The following is a 17531-nucleotide window of genomic DNA, read 5'->3' on the forward strand; positions in this document are numbered from 1 at the left end:
TTCTCTTCAGGTCTGCTCCTCTTCTCAGTATCCTGTCCTCCCTTCTGGTCTCTTACCTTGGGTCCCTCCCTTGGGAACTGCACACCATATAAGGAGCAGCTGGTTGTGTTTAATAAGTTAAGTAGCAGCAGGGTCTGAAATCTGCCGGCTATTCAGGGCACCTCTAAGGAGAGGTTAGAGGTCTGGTCTCACAGCATTTTCCTCTTGGTTTAGAGTTTCCCATCCAGATTGAATCTCCATCACCACAAAACCCAAAGCTTACTCACTAATCTTTGGCTCCCCCTTGTTGTTTTCTGTTTTGTATTTACAAGGTGAAATAGAAATCAACAGTACACTGACATGCATGCACTGATGTGAGCCAGATTTGTGTTTGTATTTTATTATTTCGAAGGGAGGGTGGGCCTCTTGTTTTAGGATCTCACTACTGAGAGTTGCAACGGGGCCTTTTCTAAGAAGTATGGTGCTTTTTGATTTATTTTATAGAAAAATTCTGTATTTTCAGTTTTCTTTCTCTCTGGTTTTCCAGAGTGAATTCTTTTAAAGTAAGCTAGGTTCCTTCTCATATCCAACATCTGAGGACAATCTCAGTGTGACGCTTTCATGCATTTCCCCCACAAACTTTGAAAATGTATCCTTTACTTCTTTAGCATACTTAAAACCACAACTTCAATAAAGTGGAGCGTTCACCTCGAAAGTGTGATTGGCTTGCCCTGGCCCCAGAACCCTAAAAGTTCAGGATACTAAATCTGGAGGCCTGTGAGAGGCAGGGGGCGGGACCTCCTTGTCCCGTTTAAAGTGTCTCTGAACCATCACTTGATGTCTAGTCTCTCTGTTGGGGTGCACACGGATTGACCACTCCTTTGGGCTTTTCTTTTATCCTTGGATATTTGGGGGGGAAAAGCTAATCCACAAACATGGTAAGACCAATCAGTTGTGCAAATGACCAGTTCAGCTATCGGCTGATTTCATTAGAGAGTGAGCAATAAAGGAATAAAGGCATGTGAATGTGTAAAAATCATTAGCTGAGTTTCTGAGAAGCATATTTCTTTCTGTTGGTGTTGTCCAGATATGTATATGTTGCTTTCCCCTAAAATAGTTGTTTTTTCTTTTTAGTAATTCAGAATTTTTTTCCACGTAGTTTTTTTTTGTTCTCTGCTGGTTTTGAGTTAAATTGATATGAAATATGCTCAAACTCATATTTTAGCCAGTTATCTGTTGTAAATAGACTACTTTTAATCCTTGTGGGAAGTTAACACTGGGTGTTGATGGGCAGGATGGGTGTCAGCTGGGAAGGTGCTGATTCTGCTTAGGCAACAAATTCCTCGGGATTGGATGTCTGCAGGCCTTATACAGCGATGCTAATGTGTTGAGCCTGAAATAGCCGGACTAATTTTCATCAAGCTCAAGAATCCTTTCGAGATGCACCCATGTTATAGTGTGACTTGTGATAGCATGTTTCAGTATCATTATTACAACCATTAATCACTCTGTAAATATTACAGTCACAAGTTTAAAATATCAAACCTGAATCTCTGAACTGTTTCATCTCCACTGTGCGTAAAAATACTTTTACGCACAGTGGAGATGATCCGTGTAGTTTAGGGGTGGGGGGTGGGGGGGAGGTAGGTTGTTTAAAACAAATAGAAAATATGATAAAGAATTATTTTGCCACCGTGCTTGGCTAAGACAAGCAAGTTTAACTGGAACAATCAACTAAGCCTAAATGAAACATGTAATGAGTGAAGTGATGCACTGGACCCTGCTTTCTTCCAGACTGACGCGCAACAAGAGGCCCGCTCCTACCTGAGCGAGGACATGTTGGCTGGTGAGTACAGTACTAGTTGCTTAGCCTAAATAACGCCATTACAGTAAGCTATGAAATGAAACACGCGTGATACATGTTTTGAATTATACCACCCTTAAATGCAATCACACAATAAGCCAATCAGTTCTACTTCAGATCTTTTTTTTTTCTACCAGCAAGAGCTCGTACAGCCTAAAGAGAATGCAGATCCACGGCGTGAAGCCAGATGAAGCAAACTGGTATGAAAGAAAAACCAAGAATAGCACAATGAGAATTATTCACAAAGAAGCGGACCTCGCAGTTTTTCAGTCGATAAAAGCAAACTGGGGTGCTATTTTAAAGGATAATGGTGTCCTATCGCAACGATTAATGCTCGGTGAAAAAGAACAATAAAGCAGAAAAGTACCAAACTGAGAAATGAGACCAGCTTGGAACAAACACACGCCTTCATTCAATTCTCGTTTCTCCAGAGTTCAAGGCCGCCTTTGACTTGTTCGACACCGATGGTGGCGGTGATATCAGCACCAAGGAGTTGGGTACCGTGATGAGGATGCTGGGCCAGAACCCGACAAGAGAGGAGCTGGATGAGATCATCGAGGAGGTCGATGAGGACGGTGAGAAACGGGAAATGTAGTTTATGCCTGATGGCGACACAACAGAACAGCTGTGTGCCTTAAGTGTTTTTACACACAGGGACACTTTATGGTAATTCAGTAATTAGAGGTGGTGGTACTTCTAAACACCCCGTCAACATGACATTTTTACTGCACTAACAAATTCTGGGTTGTTCCATTGAACTCCCGGTGTTTCCATGCGTAAAACGGTCAACAAAGTTATCACGACAATGGGTTGATCTGATGCGTATCAATCACGTGGTTCCACTAAACCCTCAGGTAGCGGCACCATCGACTTCGAGGAGTTCTTGGTCATGATGGTGAGACTGATGAAGGAGGACCAGGCCGGAAAGAGCGAGGAAGAGTTGGCAGACTGCTTCCGTGTGTTTGACAAGTAAGCTCGCGCTCACACTGTTTACACTAATCGTTTGTGTGTGCGCGCGCGCGCGCGTGTTTTGTTTTGGGGTGTTTTTGTTGCTACATCACCTTTACTCGATCTTTACATTCACGCACATTTTGTTGTTGTCGTGTGCGCAGGAACGGCGACGGTTACATCGACAGAGAAGAGTTCGCCCTTATCATCCGCAGCACCGGCGAGGCCATCTCAGAGGAGGAGATCGATGAGCTGCTGAAGGAAGGAGACAAGAACAGCGACGGCATGCTGGACTTTGACGGTATGTGTCAAATGAAAATGATGAAGCTGTCAGCTTACTTATTATTGAACCTTGAGGAGTCTCTATGAAGGAGGTAGAGAGTGCATGAGGGGGGGAAATCCTGTTTATTAAGAGGCTGCAGCTTTGCTAGAGTACCAATAAGCTGTATCAGTCTTGTTCTATGGCATATCAGGTTTTACAGTCAGACTTTAGGGACCATATTGTTGCCTGCTAGGCTGTGTTGTACAGTTCCTACACTCCTGTCATCATCTTAAAATCAAATTACACCCCGGCTTCCTGCTTGAGCTGAACTACTACCTGTTCCTTTACAGTTTATTCAAGTAAATAAAGAAATGGATGTAAAATGTAATGCTGTCCAATTTCTCTTTTCTTTATCAGAATTCCTCAAGATGATGGAGAATGTGCAGTAGAACAAGAAAGACTCATGGACATTCCTCCACCCTTCTGTGAACCCCCATTCTGACCCACTCCCTCCTTCTCCCTCTTGTCCACCTGGTTCACTGCCTTTCTTCTCCATCCTTATAGAAGTCCTCAACAGACAGCTAGAGCACCCAGTGGGGGGTCGCTGGCTGGGCAACATCTTTTCCCTGGCTCGCTTGTAAATGCAGACATCCCCTAGATGCCATGCTGACACCCAGCCCTGTAACAGGACAGCAAGGCTGCAACAGGGTTTTTTTTTCACTGCACACAGCTTTTGCAGTATGCATGGCATGTCGTGTCATCAGTGACCCCCTCCCCTTCTCTGCTGGTAAAGCTCTGATCTAGATGTATTCTAGATAGACGGGCAGCTTGTTACCTGCTGCTTAGACCAATTAATTCAACCACTTCACTGTACAAAGAAGTAATTTGCTTGAAATAAATGAACTAACACATGCTCACTTGTAGTTGGTCTGTCATATTTATGGTCTGTGTAATAATTTTGTTTTGAGGAATATTAATAAAATCTGTTTCTTTTCCTCTTTTTGTCCGTTTTGTTCCAACCACAGCCAGTTTTGCTTTTAAAATAACCAAAAGCCTCGACTGAGGTCAGAATGATTTGGACATTACGGACAGTCGGAAAACCTCAGTTCATCACGCATGTGGGCACAGATGAGGTCGGCATCATGTCTAGTATTCCTGGCTGTGCTGATAAAGTTTAATTGCGGGTTGCAAACTGTCTGCTTTGACAAATATTTATGACACTTTTCTATAAAAAAAAATCTGGAACACTCCTATTTTTGAATACCAGCAACTTGCTCCTGAAAACTTGGGACTGGAACAAGTTTCCCTCTGTGTTTGGGAGATGATGATACCAGCTGGTGTAGTTTCCATCCATCTTCATCCGCTTTATCAGAGGCCGGGTCGCAGGGGCAGCAGCCTAAGTGTAGTTTTACAAGGCAAATTGGCTTCTTTTTTTGGGTTTGTTTTTCACTCGTGCTTGACATAGGATTTCAGCTGCTCAGCAGTTTGTGGCTTAATTTACTGTATTGTGTTTTTTGTTTCATTACCACAGCGTGTCCAGAAGGGGGACATGAAGAGCAACCCTTCTCGTGTAATGTCATTTACACAACCTGAATCTATCTAAAGCCTTTTCTTTAGATACTTCACATACATTTGAGGATTCAATCTGTGGGTTTAAGTTACATACTTATTTTTTCTTTACTTATTCAAAATAAAATCATGCTTAAATTCTTGTGCAGATCCACTCTTCACGTATCAGATTGGTAACACAGCACAATGCTGTGCTTTAAAACAAAGTGTTATGTTTTCTAGTTCTGGTGCTTAAAAAAAAAAAAAAAAGTTGTTTGTGCACAAGAGATGAGGACCTGGTCATTTTAAAACTATTGGCAAGTTGCTTTATTTTACATAACCAAAAAGTCTGAAATCAAGCATATACACTGAAATTCGTTGTTATTGTTATACTGTCTATAAACACACACATGACGCAAACATGCAGTCTGAAGACTGAATGAACTCACGAGCAAACGAACAGTAAATTAAAAGAAACAAAGGTCATGGGAGGAATAACAACCAGTCCCGTTGTGAGTTTAAGAGCCATAATTTGCTTCATCAAAAGCTTTCCGAGCTCTCTTCAGCTCCTCGTTCATGGTCAGCAGATCTTTGACTCTAGCAAACTTCCTGGGATCTTTGCGAATGAGGAAAACTATGTCCTCCACCTGGACGCGACCCTGGCGCCCGATAGACATGGCCTTGTGGGTCATTTCCGTGATAAACTCGATCACCAGATCCTCCAGAATATCCACAGACTCCGTGTAAGGGTTCTGGTCATCTCCAAATCCGTACATCATGCACCGGAGCTCCTTGGAGAAGAGTCTCTTTCTCTTGCCGTAGCCGACATCCACCCCGCCGGAGCCGTCCTCCAACTCTTCGTCGAAGCCTGGCTCGTCCTCCTCCTCCGCCATTTGCTGAAAAACACCCGCAAGCGTTATTCAAACCTCAATATTAGCTGCTCATTGTTAAATACGCGTTAGCATTAACCTTACCTTGTGCTTGTTCACGACTGTCTCACAACAACAGCTTGTTACGTGCGCCGACTTCCGCTTTTGTTTCTTTGACTGAGGAAGTGGTGGTTTGGAGAGGAAACAGACAGGGCTAGAAATCACAGATACTCCCCCTTGTGGCCATCTCTCGCCAGTGTTTAAATTTACTCGTGTTATTCGTCAGTATAGCCAATACAGCTGACGGTGAGTTTCCTTTAAAGCACGATCTGTTTGATTGCATCGGAAGCCCAAACTTAATTTCATATCGCCGGGTGTATGCGGGAATCACCGACACGTAGCTTGCTTAGAATGTAAAAAGCTATATTCACGTGTGTTTAAGCTAAGCCAATTTCATTTGGTATTATTTTAGCTAAACCTTAGACCTAGACAAACTATGCACAATGGGCGATGGCAAGTTGGTGGTGTGAGTGGAAACAGGAGCATTGTTCAAGTGGCTGATCGAAGAACAACACCTCACAGCATTCGTGGAAAGAAATGGATCTCGGTGCTTGAACAGAGGGCTCAGATTCTAAGTAAACACTGAGAGCCTGCCCGCGGGGGCTCAGCACGTGCTCATTGCCGTGAGTAAGTGACACGTCCCCGTGGATCTTGCTGTGGACTCCTGCCCTGCCAAGTGATGTTCAAAGCTTATCTCAGTCAACCGGATTGAGTATTATAGCTAATTACTGGCCTGATAATGTTAACAAGTCAATATAGATGCTAAATGACAGGCTAATGTTAGCTAATGAACTATAAGGCAAGTTAACGAAGAAGCCAGTTTGACCTATAAAACGTAGCAGCTATCCAGTGAGCCTTCCTCTCTCAGTCACTGTTGGAGCACTGTTGCTGGTGAGTTCGTCTGCTGGGGCTGTCTGATGTTCCTGTTGGTTAACGGACAGTTTTAAAGATTAGCATAACATTGTTACCAGCTGCTTATCCGCTAGCACAACCAGTTAAGAGAATGCTAGTAGCTGATAACATTTAATTTGAGCTAAAATGAATGTTGCCGTTATGCTAACATTGTATCAAATAGGTTTCGCTTAAATTCTGTCTGAGCGCCTGTTCCACTAACTAGCATTAATATGCACAAACGCAGCCCTGCTCTTACCTTGCTTTTCTTCTCTGCGGTGTTTCTGCTCCTTTTCTGCTGTAAAAAGGTCTGGTATGGCTGTTCGGGGAGGATGTGGGTTCAGGTCGGAGATGGCCCCTCTGCAGTAGCTGTGTGTTGTGGACAGCTGGTCCTGGCAATCCCGTATGGCGTGCCCAGTCCAGTTCCTGTGCAGGGGGCTGCGCACTGTTGGATTAGTTCTTCTCTACTATGTCTTCTCTATAGGCATCACATTCTATAACAAATGGCTAATGAAGGTGAGTAAAGAAGCTCATACAGCCTTGTCAGTTTCCTATAACATGCTTGGTTGTATTAAAGGTAATTAATGAAAATGAGCAACTGAGGACGCTCTGCTTTGCTTGTCTGGGGATCTCCTGGATCCCGAGAAAGAGACTTACACTGACTAGTCCATCCTAGATGACCCCAACTGTTTCTCTCCCTTTCTTAGGGCTTCCACTACCCCCTCTTCATGACTTTAGTTCACCTCACCATCATCTTCTGTCTGTCAGCTCTGACACGACAGGCTGTGCAGTGGTGGACAGGGAAACCTCGCGTTACTCTGAGGTGGAAAGAGTACCTCAGAAAAGTAGCACCCACGGGTGAGTTTTATCTTGAGTCTGGAGACTGGTGATTTAGACGGGGGACAGTCGCCTCTTATCGGGTTCACCGATTGACTAAGCTCTGTGGAATGCTTCGTCTAAAGTCCACGTGGAGAGAATAAATACGACAACCCCGACGAGAATGATGAAGATATCTAAAAGCAAGTGCATTAAATGAACCATTCCAAACCAGTTTTGCCTCGTTTAAACTAAAATTCTGCACAAACTTAAGTTGTAATAAGATTAGTTTAAAAGAGTCAGAAGGAAAAAGTGAATCAAAGACCTAAGAGAAGCAAAAATCCAGAGAAATTAAATCAAAAGTAATTAATATTTTGTTCTGTTTTACTGTATACACTAAAACGACATCAAGGTGATTTTAATATGTGAATAAAGGGCAGTGGGATTGATTATATACATACATACATGTTGTTGTTGTTGTTGTTTTTTTAGTGAGCATTTGTGCTCTAAATGCGTTTAGTCACTCTAAATGAACTGAAACGAGTGGTTTTAACTGTGTTTAAGTTTTAAAATGAACCTGTCATCCTGTACTCCTAAGTTCTGTCCTTCTTACCTGCAGCCATCGCAACAGCGCTGGATATTGGACTTTCCAATTGGAGCTTCCTCTTCATCACCATTAGCCTGTAAGTTTGTGTTTTGGACGTTTTTATTAGAAGTTCATATGTGTCAGTATTTTATCTTAACCAGTCATTGTATTGTTCTTTACATATTCTACGACTTTTATTTTGTGTCATTAAAGGTATACCATGACCAAGTCCTCAGCAGTGCTTTTTATCCTGTTTTTCTCTCTGGTCTTTAAACTGGAGGAGCCGGTGAGTGTACCGATCACATGACACTGACAGCAGTGCTAACAGTGCAGTTTTGTCTTCACTTTAATGTCACCCAGACACAACTGGAGAATTAAGCATGCTTCTTATACAGGCAAAATGATGCAAGAGGCAATTCTTTTAGTCTGTTTTCCTCGATTGTGGCGCAATGCACAAAGCAGACATCCAGCAACGTTCACAAAGTGCACTGTGGCTGTAGCAGAACATAAGAACTTTCTAATCTGAAAAAAAGTCCTGCACCTGCACAAATTTATAACCGGTTCGGTTATAAATTTGCCAATTTTTCTTAATGGTGTCATAGCTTAAAGATTTAATTCTGTCCACCTTTAGCACCAAATCACAACAGTCAGTCGCAGCGCTTTGAGGCGTTTGAGCTCTCACTGTGGTATTGTATCACTTCCTGTTACAGAGCACAGTGGTGTTTTTGTGCAGCTTGATGGGGGTTTCATCACATGAGCAGTAATGAGCAATCATTACCTCTCGTCTACTCTCTCCTCTAGCTTGTGCTTTGTTCTGTTCTTCTTTTACCTGTCATCCTCTACTTTCTTCTTCTGTTTCCTGTGCAATTTTAACTTGAAACTGCTGCGTGTCGTTGTCTTTTCTCCCTTTTAATCCAGAACCCGTTTCTGATCCTGGTGGTCCTGTTGATCTCCTGCGGTCTCTTTATGTTTACCTTTGAGTCGACCCAGTTTAATCTGGAAGGCTTTATTCTGGTGCTCCTAGCATCCTTCATAGGGGGGATTCGATGGACCCTTACTCAGGTCCTCACGCAGAAAGCAGAGCTGGGTAAGTGTTCAGCCACTGTGGAGTGACAGCTTCCAAAGAGGTTAAAAAGCCTATAACCTGGATCTACACCAATGAATTTTGGGCTGTGGCTTTCATCAGATATACAGTAAAACATGATACACACGCCATTTCAAAGAGGATTGGTGTGAAATACAAAAAAAAGAAAAAAAGAAAACAACTATCATAGAGACCTAAAATATCTTGTTATGTGGTTTCAACCTAGCTGTTGTCCTTGAATGGTCTACAACAAGTTAACAAGATCCACCAGTGATGACTCTAATGCAGGTTTTGACACAACATTAACAGCAGGTGAAGTGGGGTTGTTGCTTCCCACTGTCTTTCCTCTGAGTTTATACAGCAACATCTATCCATAAGTATTTACAAAGTAAACACATTGAAGCCCAACAGCAGTAACTTTAACTATATGCCAGGCTTGTAAAGCACTGATTTAAAACTCTGCTATGATTTGAGGTTTCCCAGCTGGGACACAGTTCCCTGCATTTTTCATCTTTTTCATGTCGCACTGTTTTAGGCCTTCAAAACCCAATAGATGCCATGTACCACCTCCAACCTCTCATGTTCCTTGGGCTCTTTCCTCTCTTCCTGTTTAATGAAGGTGAGTATAGACATAAGTTCATTGTCTTTCATGTTTTGTCGCTGCATTAAATTAAGCTCTGTAGCCCCTAATTTTTTTTTTTAAACTTTTTATTTTGTACTTTTTCCAAATTTATAGTACATGCAAACAAAAATATGAAAAAAGAAACAAACTAAAAGGAATAAAGGACACCTAATCTGTGGAAGAGGGGAAAAAAAAACAAAAAAAACAAGGAAGAGAGGTCCCTGCCTTATGGGGCTGAGTGAGTCTTATAGGCTATCCATTTTGTCCACTGTTTTCGGTGTTTGTCAGATTTCAGTCTCAAGGTGTAGGTCATTTTCTCCATTATATATATATGTCCTCGATTACATCAGTCCATTCTTCCTATTTTAAAGGGTCACTTTTCAGCCAGTTTTTTGTTATTACCTTTTTGCTTGACGACAACAACATAATTTTAAACAAGTAATGGTCCTCCTTACACGCCTTACACGGCACGTCATACCCCAGCACTTTCTTCATTGTTACTGCAATGCTTTCCCAATAAGGTTTGATATTTTTACACTTCCAAAACACATGAGAATGATTGGCGTCCCAGTCTCCACATAATCTCCAGCATCGTTGGGGTGTTTTCAGCTGCTTGCTTTTGATATAAGGAGTAATAAAGAACCTAATCACATTTTTCCAGCCATATTCTCACCATCGTCTAGAGCTGGTGGAATTATGCTGTGTGAGACATACGGATCGCCAGTCATCCTCTGACAACTCAAGATGTAATTCAGATTCCTACTTTTGTTTGATATATATAATGTTTCATTCCTATTCAAATTTTGCAGATCATTATATAAAATATTATATAATATATTTCGATAAAATTCTTGGAGGATTTTTATATGCACCTGTTATTATTTCTATTATATGGCTTCTTTCTCTCAAGAGCTTCTTCCTAATTTGTAAAAATGTCTTAATTGAAAATACCTAAATAAATCTGATTTATCCAGTCCAAACTGTCTCTGTAGATTCTCAAAGGATTTTAATGTTTTCCCGTCTATTAATGTGCACATTGCTGTAATTCCTTTATTGACCCATCTTAAAAATGTACTATCCCATTGTCCACTTGGGAATTTTCGAGAATATGCAGGCCAAATCAGCAATTTACAGTCTTCTATAATTCTATATTTCTTCACTATAATCCACCAGAGTTTAATAGTGAATTCAGTAATGAGATTTGTGTTCGAAGACTGGATAGTGTCTCCTCCCAATCTTGCTTGTGGATGACATGATGAGAAATAATTTATCTCCATATGCTTCCATTTTGAGGTGTAATCCGGTGAACACCAGTAAACAATTTTCCTTGAAATTCGGGAGGGCAAGTCCTCCTTTTTCTTTTCTTAATTGGAGTATTTTAAATCTTATTCTTGGCTTTGTCCCTTTCCAAATAAATCTACTAACTAATTTATCCCATCTACCAAATTGTGCATCAGGTATATGGACTGGCAATGAAGTGAATAGATACAGTAGTTGAGGAAGCTCATTCATTTTTATTACCTCTATTCTTGAGCTAAGGTCCATGACAAGTGGAGCCCATTTAATCAAATCTTTTTGGATTGTATTACTAATCTTTACATAATTTGCCTCGTATAGTGTACTTATTTCGCTAGTTAGATAGACACCTAAATATTTGATCTTATTTGAGTCCCATTTTAATTTATGTTCGTTTTGAATTGAATCTTTGGGGAAATAATTCAGACAAAGTACTTGAGTCTTTACCAGTGTCCGGCAGCCTCGCCTCTGTCAGTGCGCCCCAGGGCAGCTGTGGCTACAATGTAGCTTGCTATCGCCTGTGTGTGTGTGTGTGTGTTAGTGTGTGAATGGGTGAATGACTGAATGTAGTGTAAAGCGCTTTGGGGTCCTTAATGACTAGAAAAGCGCTAAACAAATGCAGGCCATTTACCATTTACAATATTTAGTTTATACCCTGAATCTTTGCCAAAATATTTTAATGCTTTAATCAATCGAGGAAAGGTCGTGTCAGGATCCTGTAGGTATATAATTATATCATCAGCAAAGAGACCTATTCATTGTTCAATTTTAGAAACTAAAACCCCTTTTTAAGTCTGCACTTTGCCGTATATACTGAGCCTGTCAGGGACCAAGCAGTAAAGCATAAAGGACACAGGTGGTTTTAATTCAAAAAAGGGGTTTTATTGACCCAAAAATATGAAAATATATTTAACAAAGCCAAAACTTAAACAGGCAGACCGATAAAAGAGGTCAACTCAATAGACTAAACTCAAGATAATAATTACCAAAACCTCAAACAAACGTATGATAAACTGACCTGCTGAAATGACACACAGGGGAACTTAAATACTCGTTTTGCTAAACCAAATGACACACACGGGGAAAACAAAATGGCTGCCATATAAGCAACTAATACAAAACAATTAAACAAACATGAAACACCCCCCAGGCAATCAAGCATGTGGTGCAATCCAATTAGGCTGTCAGTGGTAATTCAGGTCTCCCAGCCCTTTGTCACACCTTTTGCCAGACAGGAGGAGAAGCCAACCCCCAGGTAACTCAAACAAAGAAAGATGTATTAATATAACATAAAACAGAACTTTGACCTTGCAAGGTTAATATGTGTGCACGCCATATAAACATTGGAAGGTGTGATGGAAAAATACATACATTTAATAAAGAAACAATATTGAACAATAAGTAGAATATTTTAAAGTAGCGACTGTAAATTAAACTAAGGTGAATCAACTAGTGGTGAGGTGTGGAGCTTACCATGTGTGGCATGCCATCACAGAGCCAAAGGCTCAATATACAGAGCAAAATGGGCTGGATTCAGCAACCCTGCCTGGTTCCTCTGAAGAGCTCAAAACTGTCTGTCAGGTCCCCTCTAGCCAATGGCCTGTGGTACAAGGATTGTATACACTCGATGAAGATACTGTTAAAGCCCATTCTTTTCAAAACGGCAAAAAGAAATATCCAAGAGACTCTATCAAAGGCCTTTTCAGCATCTAAGCTCACTAAGGCTGTTGGGATTTTCTCTTTATTAACTTCGTTAATTATATGCAAAGTGCGTTGTATATTATCTAGTGTCTGTCGCTCCTTGATCCTGTCTGGTCTTCATCCACCAGATCTGGGAGAAACGGCTCTAAGCGTCTTGTGATTATGGATGTAAATAATTTATAATCCACATTTAAGATAGAGATTGGGTGATAAGAGTCACAGTTTTCCTTGTTTTTACCTTCTTTTGGTAAGACTGATATAATGGCCTCTTTCCAAGAGGGTGGAATTTTAGCGTGTTTTAATGTCCAGTTAAAAGAATCTGTCAAAATAGGAGCCAAGTCCTCTTTAAAAGTCTTATACCACTCATTGGGATACCCATCACTCCCTGGACTTTTATTAGATTTCAATCTCCTTATTGCCTTATCCAGTTCTTCCTTAGTGATTGGTTTAGTTAAAAATTCATTTTGAGTTGTCCCAATAGAAGGAAGGTCTAACTGAGCTAAGTACTCTTCAATTTCTTGTCCGTTTTTCTGGTCGGGTTGATTATACAATGTTTTATAGTATTTTTGAAAGGCATTTTTTTTTTTCTATCTGTGTTGGTTCATATAGTAGTTCCTTGGTGTTTGGATCTCTAATCTTATTAACTGCATTACTTATTTGTATTGATTTTAACCGTTTAGCCAGTATTTTGGTTGCTTTGGAACCAGACTCATAAAATGTTTGTTTTGTGAATCTCAGTTTCTTTTCTATTTCCTCCATAGACAGATCGCTTAGTTGTTTTCTTACATCTTTAATGCTTTCAGCCAAGTCGGCACTCAAATCTGTGTGCTGTGTTTTTTTGTTTTTTTTCTAAATCCCTTAATCGTTGTTCTAATTTGAATTGTGTGAGCTTTTGTAGCCCCTAATTATGGCATTTCAAGTCTTTTGAAAACCTTTACAGACCCCACTGTGCAGCGTGATGGTCATAAGAAACTGATTATGTGTCAACACGGTGCCTATTCTGACACCCACACCTCATTTACATGTAAATAGGCAATAGCTCACATGTGTAATAGATTAGCAGTAGTTTCTCAGGGGTTCAGCTCAGCTGCAGAAAGTGGAGGATTATCAAAGCCCTGTAGCAGGTGCTTGATTAATGGGCACCCACAGTGTTTCTTTTCTCTCTACTACTGGACTCTGTGGCAGGCCCAAGAACCAAAGTGTGAAAAGTTGTGAAATTTAGAACACAGCCCCGATTGGTTTCAGCACAATACAACGGCCAGTGTGTTGAAATTGCAAATATGCTCTAGCACCCTACGAGCTCTTCTCATTTCTCTGCTTTGGGCTCCCTTGTAACGTCTCTCCTCTGTACTCCCACCTGTACATCAGTTGCAGTGCAGAGTCTTGAAGTCCGTCTCAATTCCTAAAACGTATGACATAATAAACAAAGGCAGAGATCCATGCGTCACATTGTGCCACACTGTGAATGTAATTAAAAGCAAAAAACTGGTCCAGTAATGCAGCCACAGTTCTTTTCACCGACACTGCTTTAAAGGCTGCAAGAATCTCGCATTTTGTTAAACTCCTGTTGCCTCGTCTTCTCTCTCCTCGCGGTTCATCCTGGCCTGGCAGATCAGAGATGACATGGGAGTGAGACGATGGGGCACAGGAACAAGAACAAACAAGTGTGTGGGACAAGTATGCATTTGTGGACGTTGGAGTGGAAGGGGATTGTTTGAGGTGTGGTCCAGCTGCCTTCACTTCAGATAAATGATATCCCAAATTCTTTATAATTTATGAAATGGAATTTATGAGAAGTGGTCTCACTGTTCTTAAGGGCAGCCTTACTGAGGGGACTCACATGAGCACATCAGTCCAGATGTAGCTCAGTGACAGAGGGCCTCTGCTTTTGTGCCACAGTCAAGCACGTAACATTGCACACCAGAGCTGTAATCTACAAATAAAACACTGCTGATTCAAGCAGAAGTGGCAGTGTGGTTCACCACACGCCTCTCATTAGAAGAACAAAAAGGAACTCCTTTATAAAATCTCTACAAGATATTGGACTTTCAAAAGACATGAGTGGGCAAGCCCTATAAGCAGTCCGTGGAAAACTATTGTAACTGCGTAATTGCCGATCTACCTGGAGTGCTGCCACTCCTAAAAAATCTGTCCTGATTCTTTCCTCTGTGCCTGCAGGGCTGAGCCTCAGCACCTCAGAGAAGTTATTCCGGGTGACGGAGCTCTCGCCTCTCCTGTATTCCCTCTTCACATTAAGCATTGGCGGCTTGCTGGCCTTTGGTTTGGGCTTCTCTGAGTTCCTGCTGGTCTCCCGAACCTCCAGCCTCACCTTATCCATATCAGGGATCTTTAAGGTAATTACTTACTTTCTGTGTTGTCAACATCTTTTTTTTTCACCTCCAGCTGGTGGATGGCTGCCACTAGAAGTGCCTTGAGGTGACTGCTGTTGTGAATTGGTGCTATATCAATAGAATTGAATTAGATTGGTGAAGCCAAAGAAAATCTGTCCGCAATACCAGAGCCATAGCTGAGTTTAATATGGGAGGTTGCGGTTCTTTTGGTGCTTACTCTGAGCTACTAAAGCAGTTATGTGTAATCTTTGTGGATGTTCTGACAGATCAGAGGGTTCACTAGGGCTTTGGATGTAAGCATATAACATCTTTATTATGAAAATCAGCTTTATTGACTAAGTATGTCTACACATACATTGTTTTGTTTTTTTGCTCTCAGTGTACTTACTTGTAAATATGTTCTAAAAATGTTATGTAATAAATAAGGGATTGTTACTGTGTTACATGTGGACTTGGGTTTTTTCAGAGCTGTCTAATGAAGTCTTCTCTGTTGTTCCTTGTGTTGATTTCCTGCAGGAAGTATGCACTCTGCTTTTAGCCGCTTTTCTGATGGGAGACAAAATGAGTATGCTCAACTGGCTGGGATTCGCTGTGTGTCTGTGTGGTATTTCATTACACGTGGGACTCAAGACATATTATTCTAAAAGTAAGTTTTATTTATGTTTTCACAATATTTACTGCTCTACATCCTAAAAACATGAAAATACTCAAAGCATTTTTTTAATGGCATATAATATATTTTTATTTTCTACACAAAAACCATTGGTAAGCTCCCTTTTAGTAAAATCCAGGAATTTTGAATATGTCAATTTTTTTTGTTTTAAGTTACGTTTGAGAATGTGCCCTTATTCACCGAACAGTCTGTTCTCCGATTTCTAGTTTACATATCACATTTTCTACATGTAATGTCACAGTTTTCTTCAGAATCTTTAAAAAGGAAAGAAAGGAAAGGAGGAAGGAGACTTTGCAGGGTGGTGACCATGCTGATGGTGTAAATTTTCTATCTTCCATCAGATAAGGGTCCTTCTTTAAGGCAGCTCAAGAGTAAGAGCCCAGAACTTGAGCTGCCGTTACTGCAGCGAAATGGGGATGAAAGTAAGGACTCGGCTACTGATGAATGTGATGATGAAGAAGAAGAGATCACTCTACACTGACAGGACTTGGACACAGTCTCCATGCTGCACATTCCTTCCCTACTCTTTTGTTAGATGGTTTGAACAGTGATGTCAGAGAAGTGTTTCCAGGTGTGGGACTCTTGTTTTTTTTTTGTTTTGTTTTTTTTGTCTGTCCCCACCACGAGTCACAGTCTGGCTCAGGGCCTCCTTATGGACTCTATATTTACATAGTACTTTAAACGTGGCACAGCTGATAACATTTTACCTTCAAAATGTAGCAGATGCATGCATGCATTAACAAAGAATATGTGGAGAGCAAAGGAGTAAACTCCAGCTTTAACAGGATACTTTGGCACCTCGACTCTGGTGGATCAGTTCTCTGTCAGCTCTGCAGTATTAACATATCGTTTCATATATTTGACAAATTATTATGAATAACTTATTTCATGGACAAATGCTGACGAGGCAGAGTGCAAACTTTAATATAAGTTATTGATGGTAAAAATGGATTACTGCGCTTCCTTTGATTCCTATTTCTTTGGTTGGCTTTGTAATTAGATTTAGATAATATAATAGATGACAGATGGATCATGAAAGACTGCAGGGCTTGGGATTTTTTCCCCCAATCCCAAACTCAGAGATAATCAGATTCATTTTGCATTGACTGAATCAGCTGTTTAATGGATGACGGCCTCTGTATGTCAGAAATTTCAATAATCATAAAGTACTAAACATTACAAAGACACAAGTCAGCTTTTACAGAGCTCAGATTGATGTCAGGACTTTTGCCTAAAATTCTAACTTTGCTAATGGAGTTAAAATATTCATTGATTGCATATTTTAATTTGTAGAGTTGAAGAGTGTTTATTGAATTGGACAATAATTGTCTACAGCCTTTTTGAGTCATAATTTGAGATGTCATGAATAGTGAAACTGATCTTTAATGTGCCTTATAAGCAGATGGAAGGAACAATTTTAATAACTGATGATGACTTTGTTAGAGTTTAAAGCCATTTCTAAATGTTTATTGTTTTTTTTGTCATGATTTTCTTTAATTGCAGTGTTGTTTGAGTGTTATTTCAGAAAATAAACTAAAAATTTGTTTTCGTTACTTTTGATATTCCAGAGGTTTCTGTTAACGATCATGGAGATGTTTGCTCATCCCAGATTTACGCTGTTGTAGGATTAATCCAAACCAGAGGCATAAAGGCGTGCTGTGTGTGGTCACAGAAAAACTGAGTCATTCATTAGATGATGTGACCTGTGCACCACCTTAATCTCAACTTCATGGAGCCCGACCCCAGACTATGCAAGGTTACAGAGGCGAGACATTGAAATACCCTAAATCCAAGGAGATGGGACAAAATTAGTGAATTGGTGCTATTTCAGAGGCAGTTAGTGCACAATCACAAACTCTATGTCAGTACTTACTATGGACCTAATTGTACACTCACAAGTTACGAGTCCATGCTCATTGCAGTGCATCTGAATCTACACTTCACTGGTTCTGGAGTGTTGGTCGAATCTAAAAGTTAAAAA

The 17531-nt window shown here is 40.7% G+C and overlaps 3 protein-coding genes across 3 annotated transcripts; 2 read left to right on the top strand and 1 right to left on the bottom strand.

The window, feature by feature from the left end:
* Positions 1-785: 785 nt before the first annotated feature.
* tnnc2 (troponin C type 2 (fast)) lies at positions 786-3970 on the top strand. The gene is made up of 6 exons (XM_040013775.1): positions 786-917; positions 1774-1825; positions 2275-2418; positions 2698-2812; positions 2956-3092; positions 3471-3970. The coding sequence occupies exons 1-6, from the start codon at positions 915-917 to the stop codon at positions 3500-3502; spliced, it is 483 nt and encodes a 160-aa protein (XP_039869709.1). The 5' UTR covers positions 786-914; the 3' UTR covers positions 3503-3970.
* Positions 3971-4901: 931 nt separating this feature from the next.
* taf13 (TATA-box binding protein associated factor 13) lies at positions 4902-5640 on the bottom strand. Its single transcript, XM_040013776.1, has 2 exons — positions 5576-5640; positions 4902-5497 (listed from the first exon to the last, which is right to left on the bottom strand). The coding sequence occupies exon 2, from the start codon at positions 5492-5494 to the stop codon at positions 5120-5122; it is 375 nt and encodes a 124-aa protein (XP_039869710.1). The 5' UTR covers positions 5495-5497; positions 5576-5640; the 3' UTR covers positions 4902-5119.
* A 1155-nt stretch (positions 5641-6795) lies between these two features.
* Positions 6796-17525, top strand: slc35c2 (solute carrier family 35 member C2). The gene is made up of 9 exons (XM_040013773.1): positions 6796-6937; positions 7129-7279; positions 7857-7920; positions 8037-8109; positions 8742-8910; positions 9443-9526; positions 14705-14880; positions 15394-15523; positions 15892-17525. The coding sequence occupies exons 1-9, from the start codon at positions 6827-6829 to the stop codon at positions 16029-16031; spliced, it is 1098 nt and encodes a 365-aa protein (XP_039869707.1). The 5' UTR covers positions 6796-6826; the 3' UTR covers positions 16032-17525.
* The last annotated feature ends 6 nt before the right edge of the window (positions 17526-17531 follow it).

This window comes from Simochromis diagramma, unplaced genomic scaffold (assembly GCF_900408965.1).
Source record: "Simochromis diagramma unplaced genomic scaffold, fSimDia1.1 OVJJ01000705.1, whole genome shotgun sequence".
Lineage (NCBI taxonomy): Eukaryota > Metazoa > Chordata > Actinopteri > Cichliformes > Cichlidae > Simochromis > Simochromis diagramma.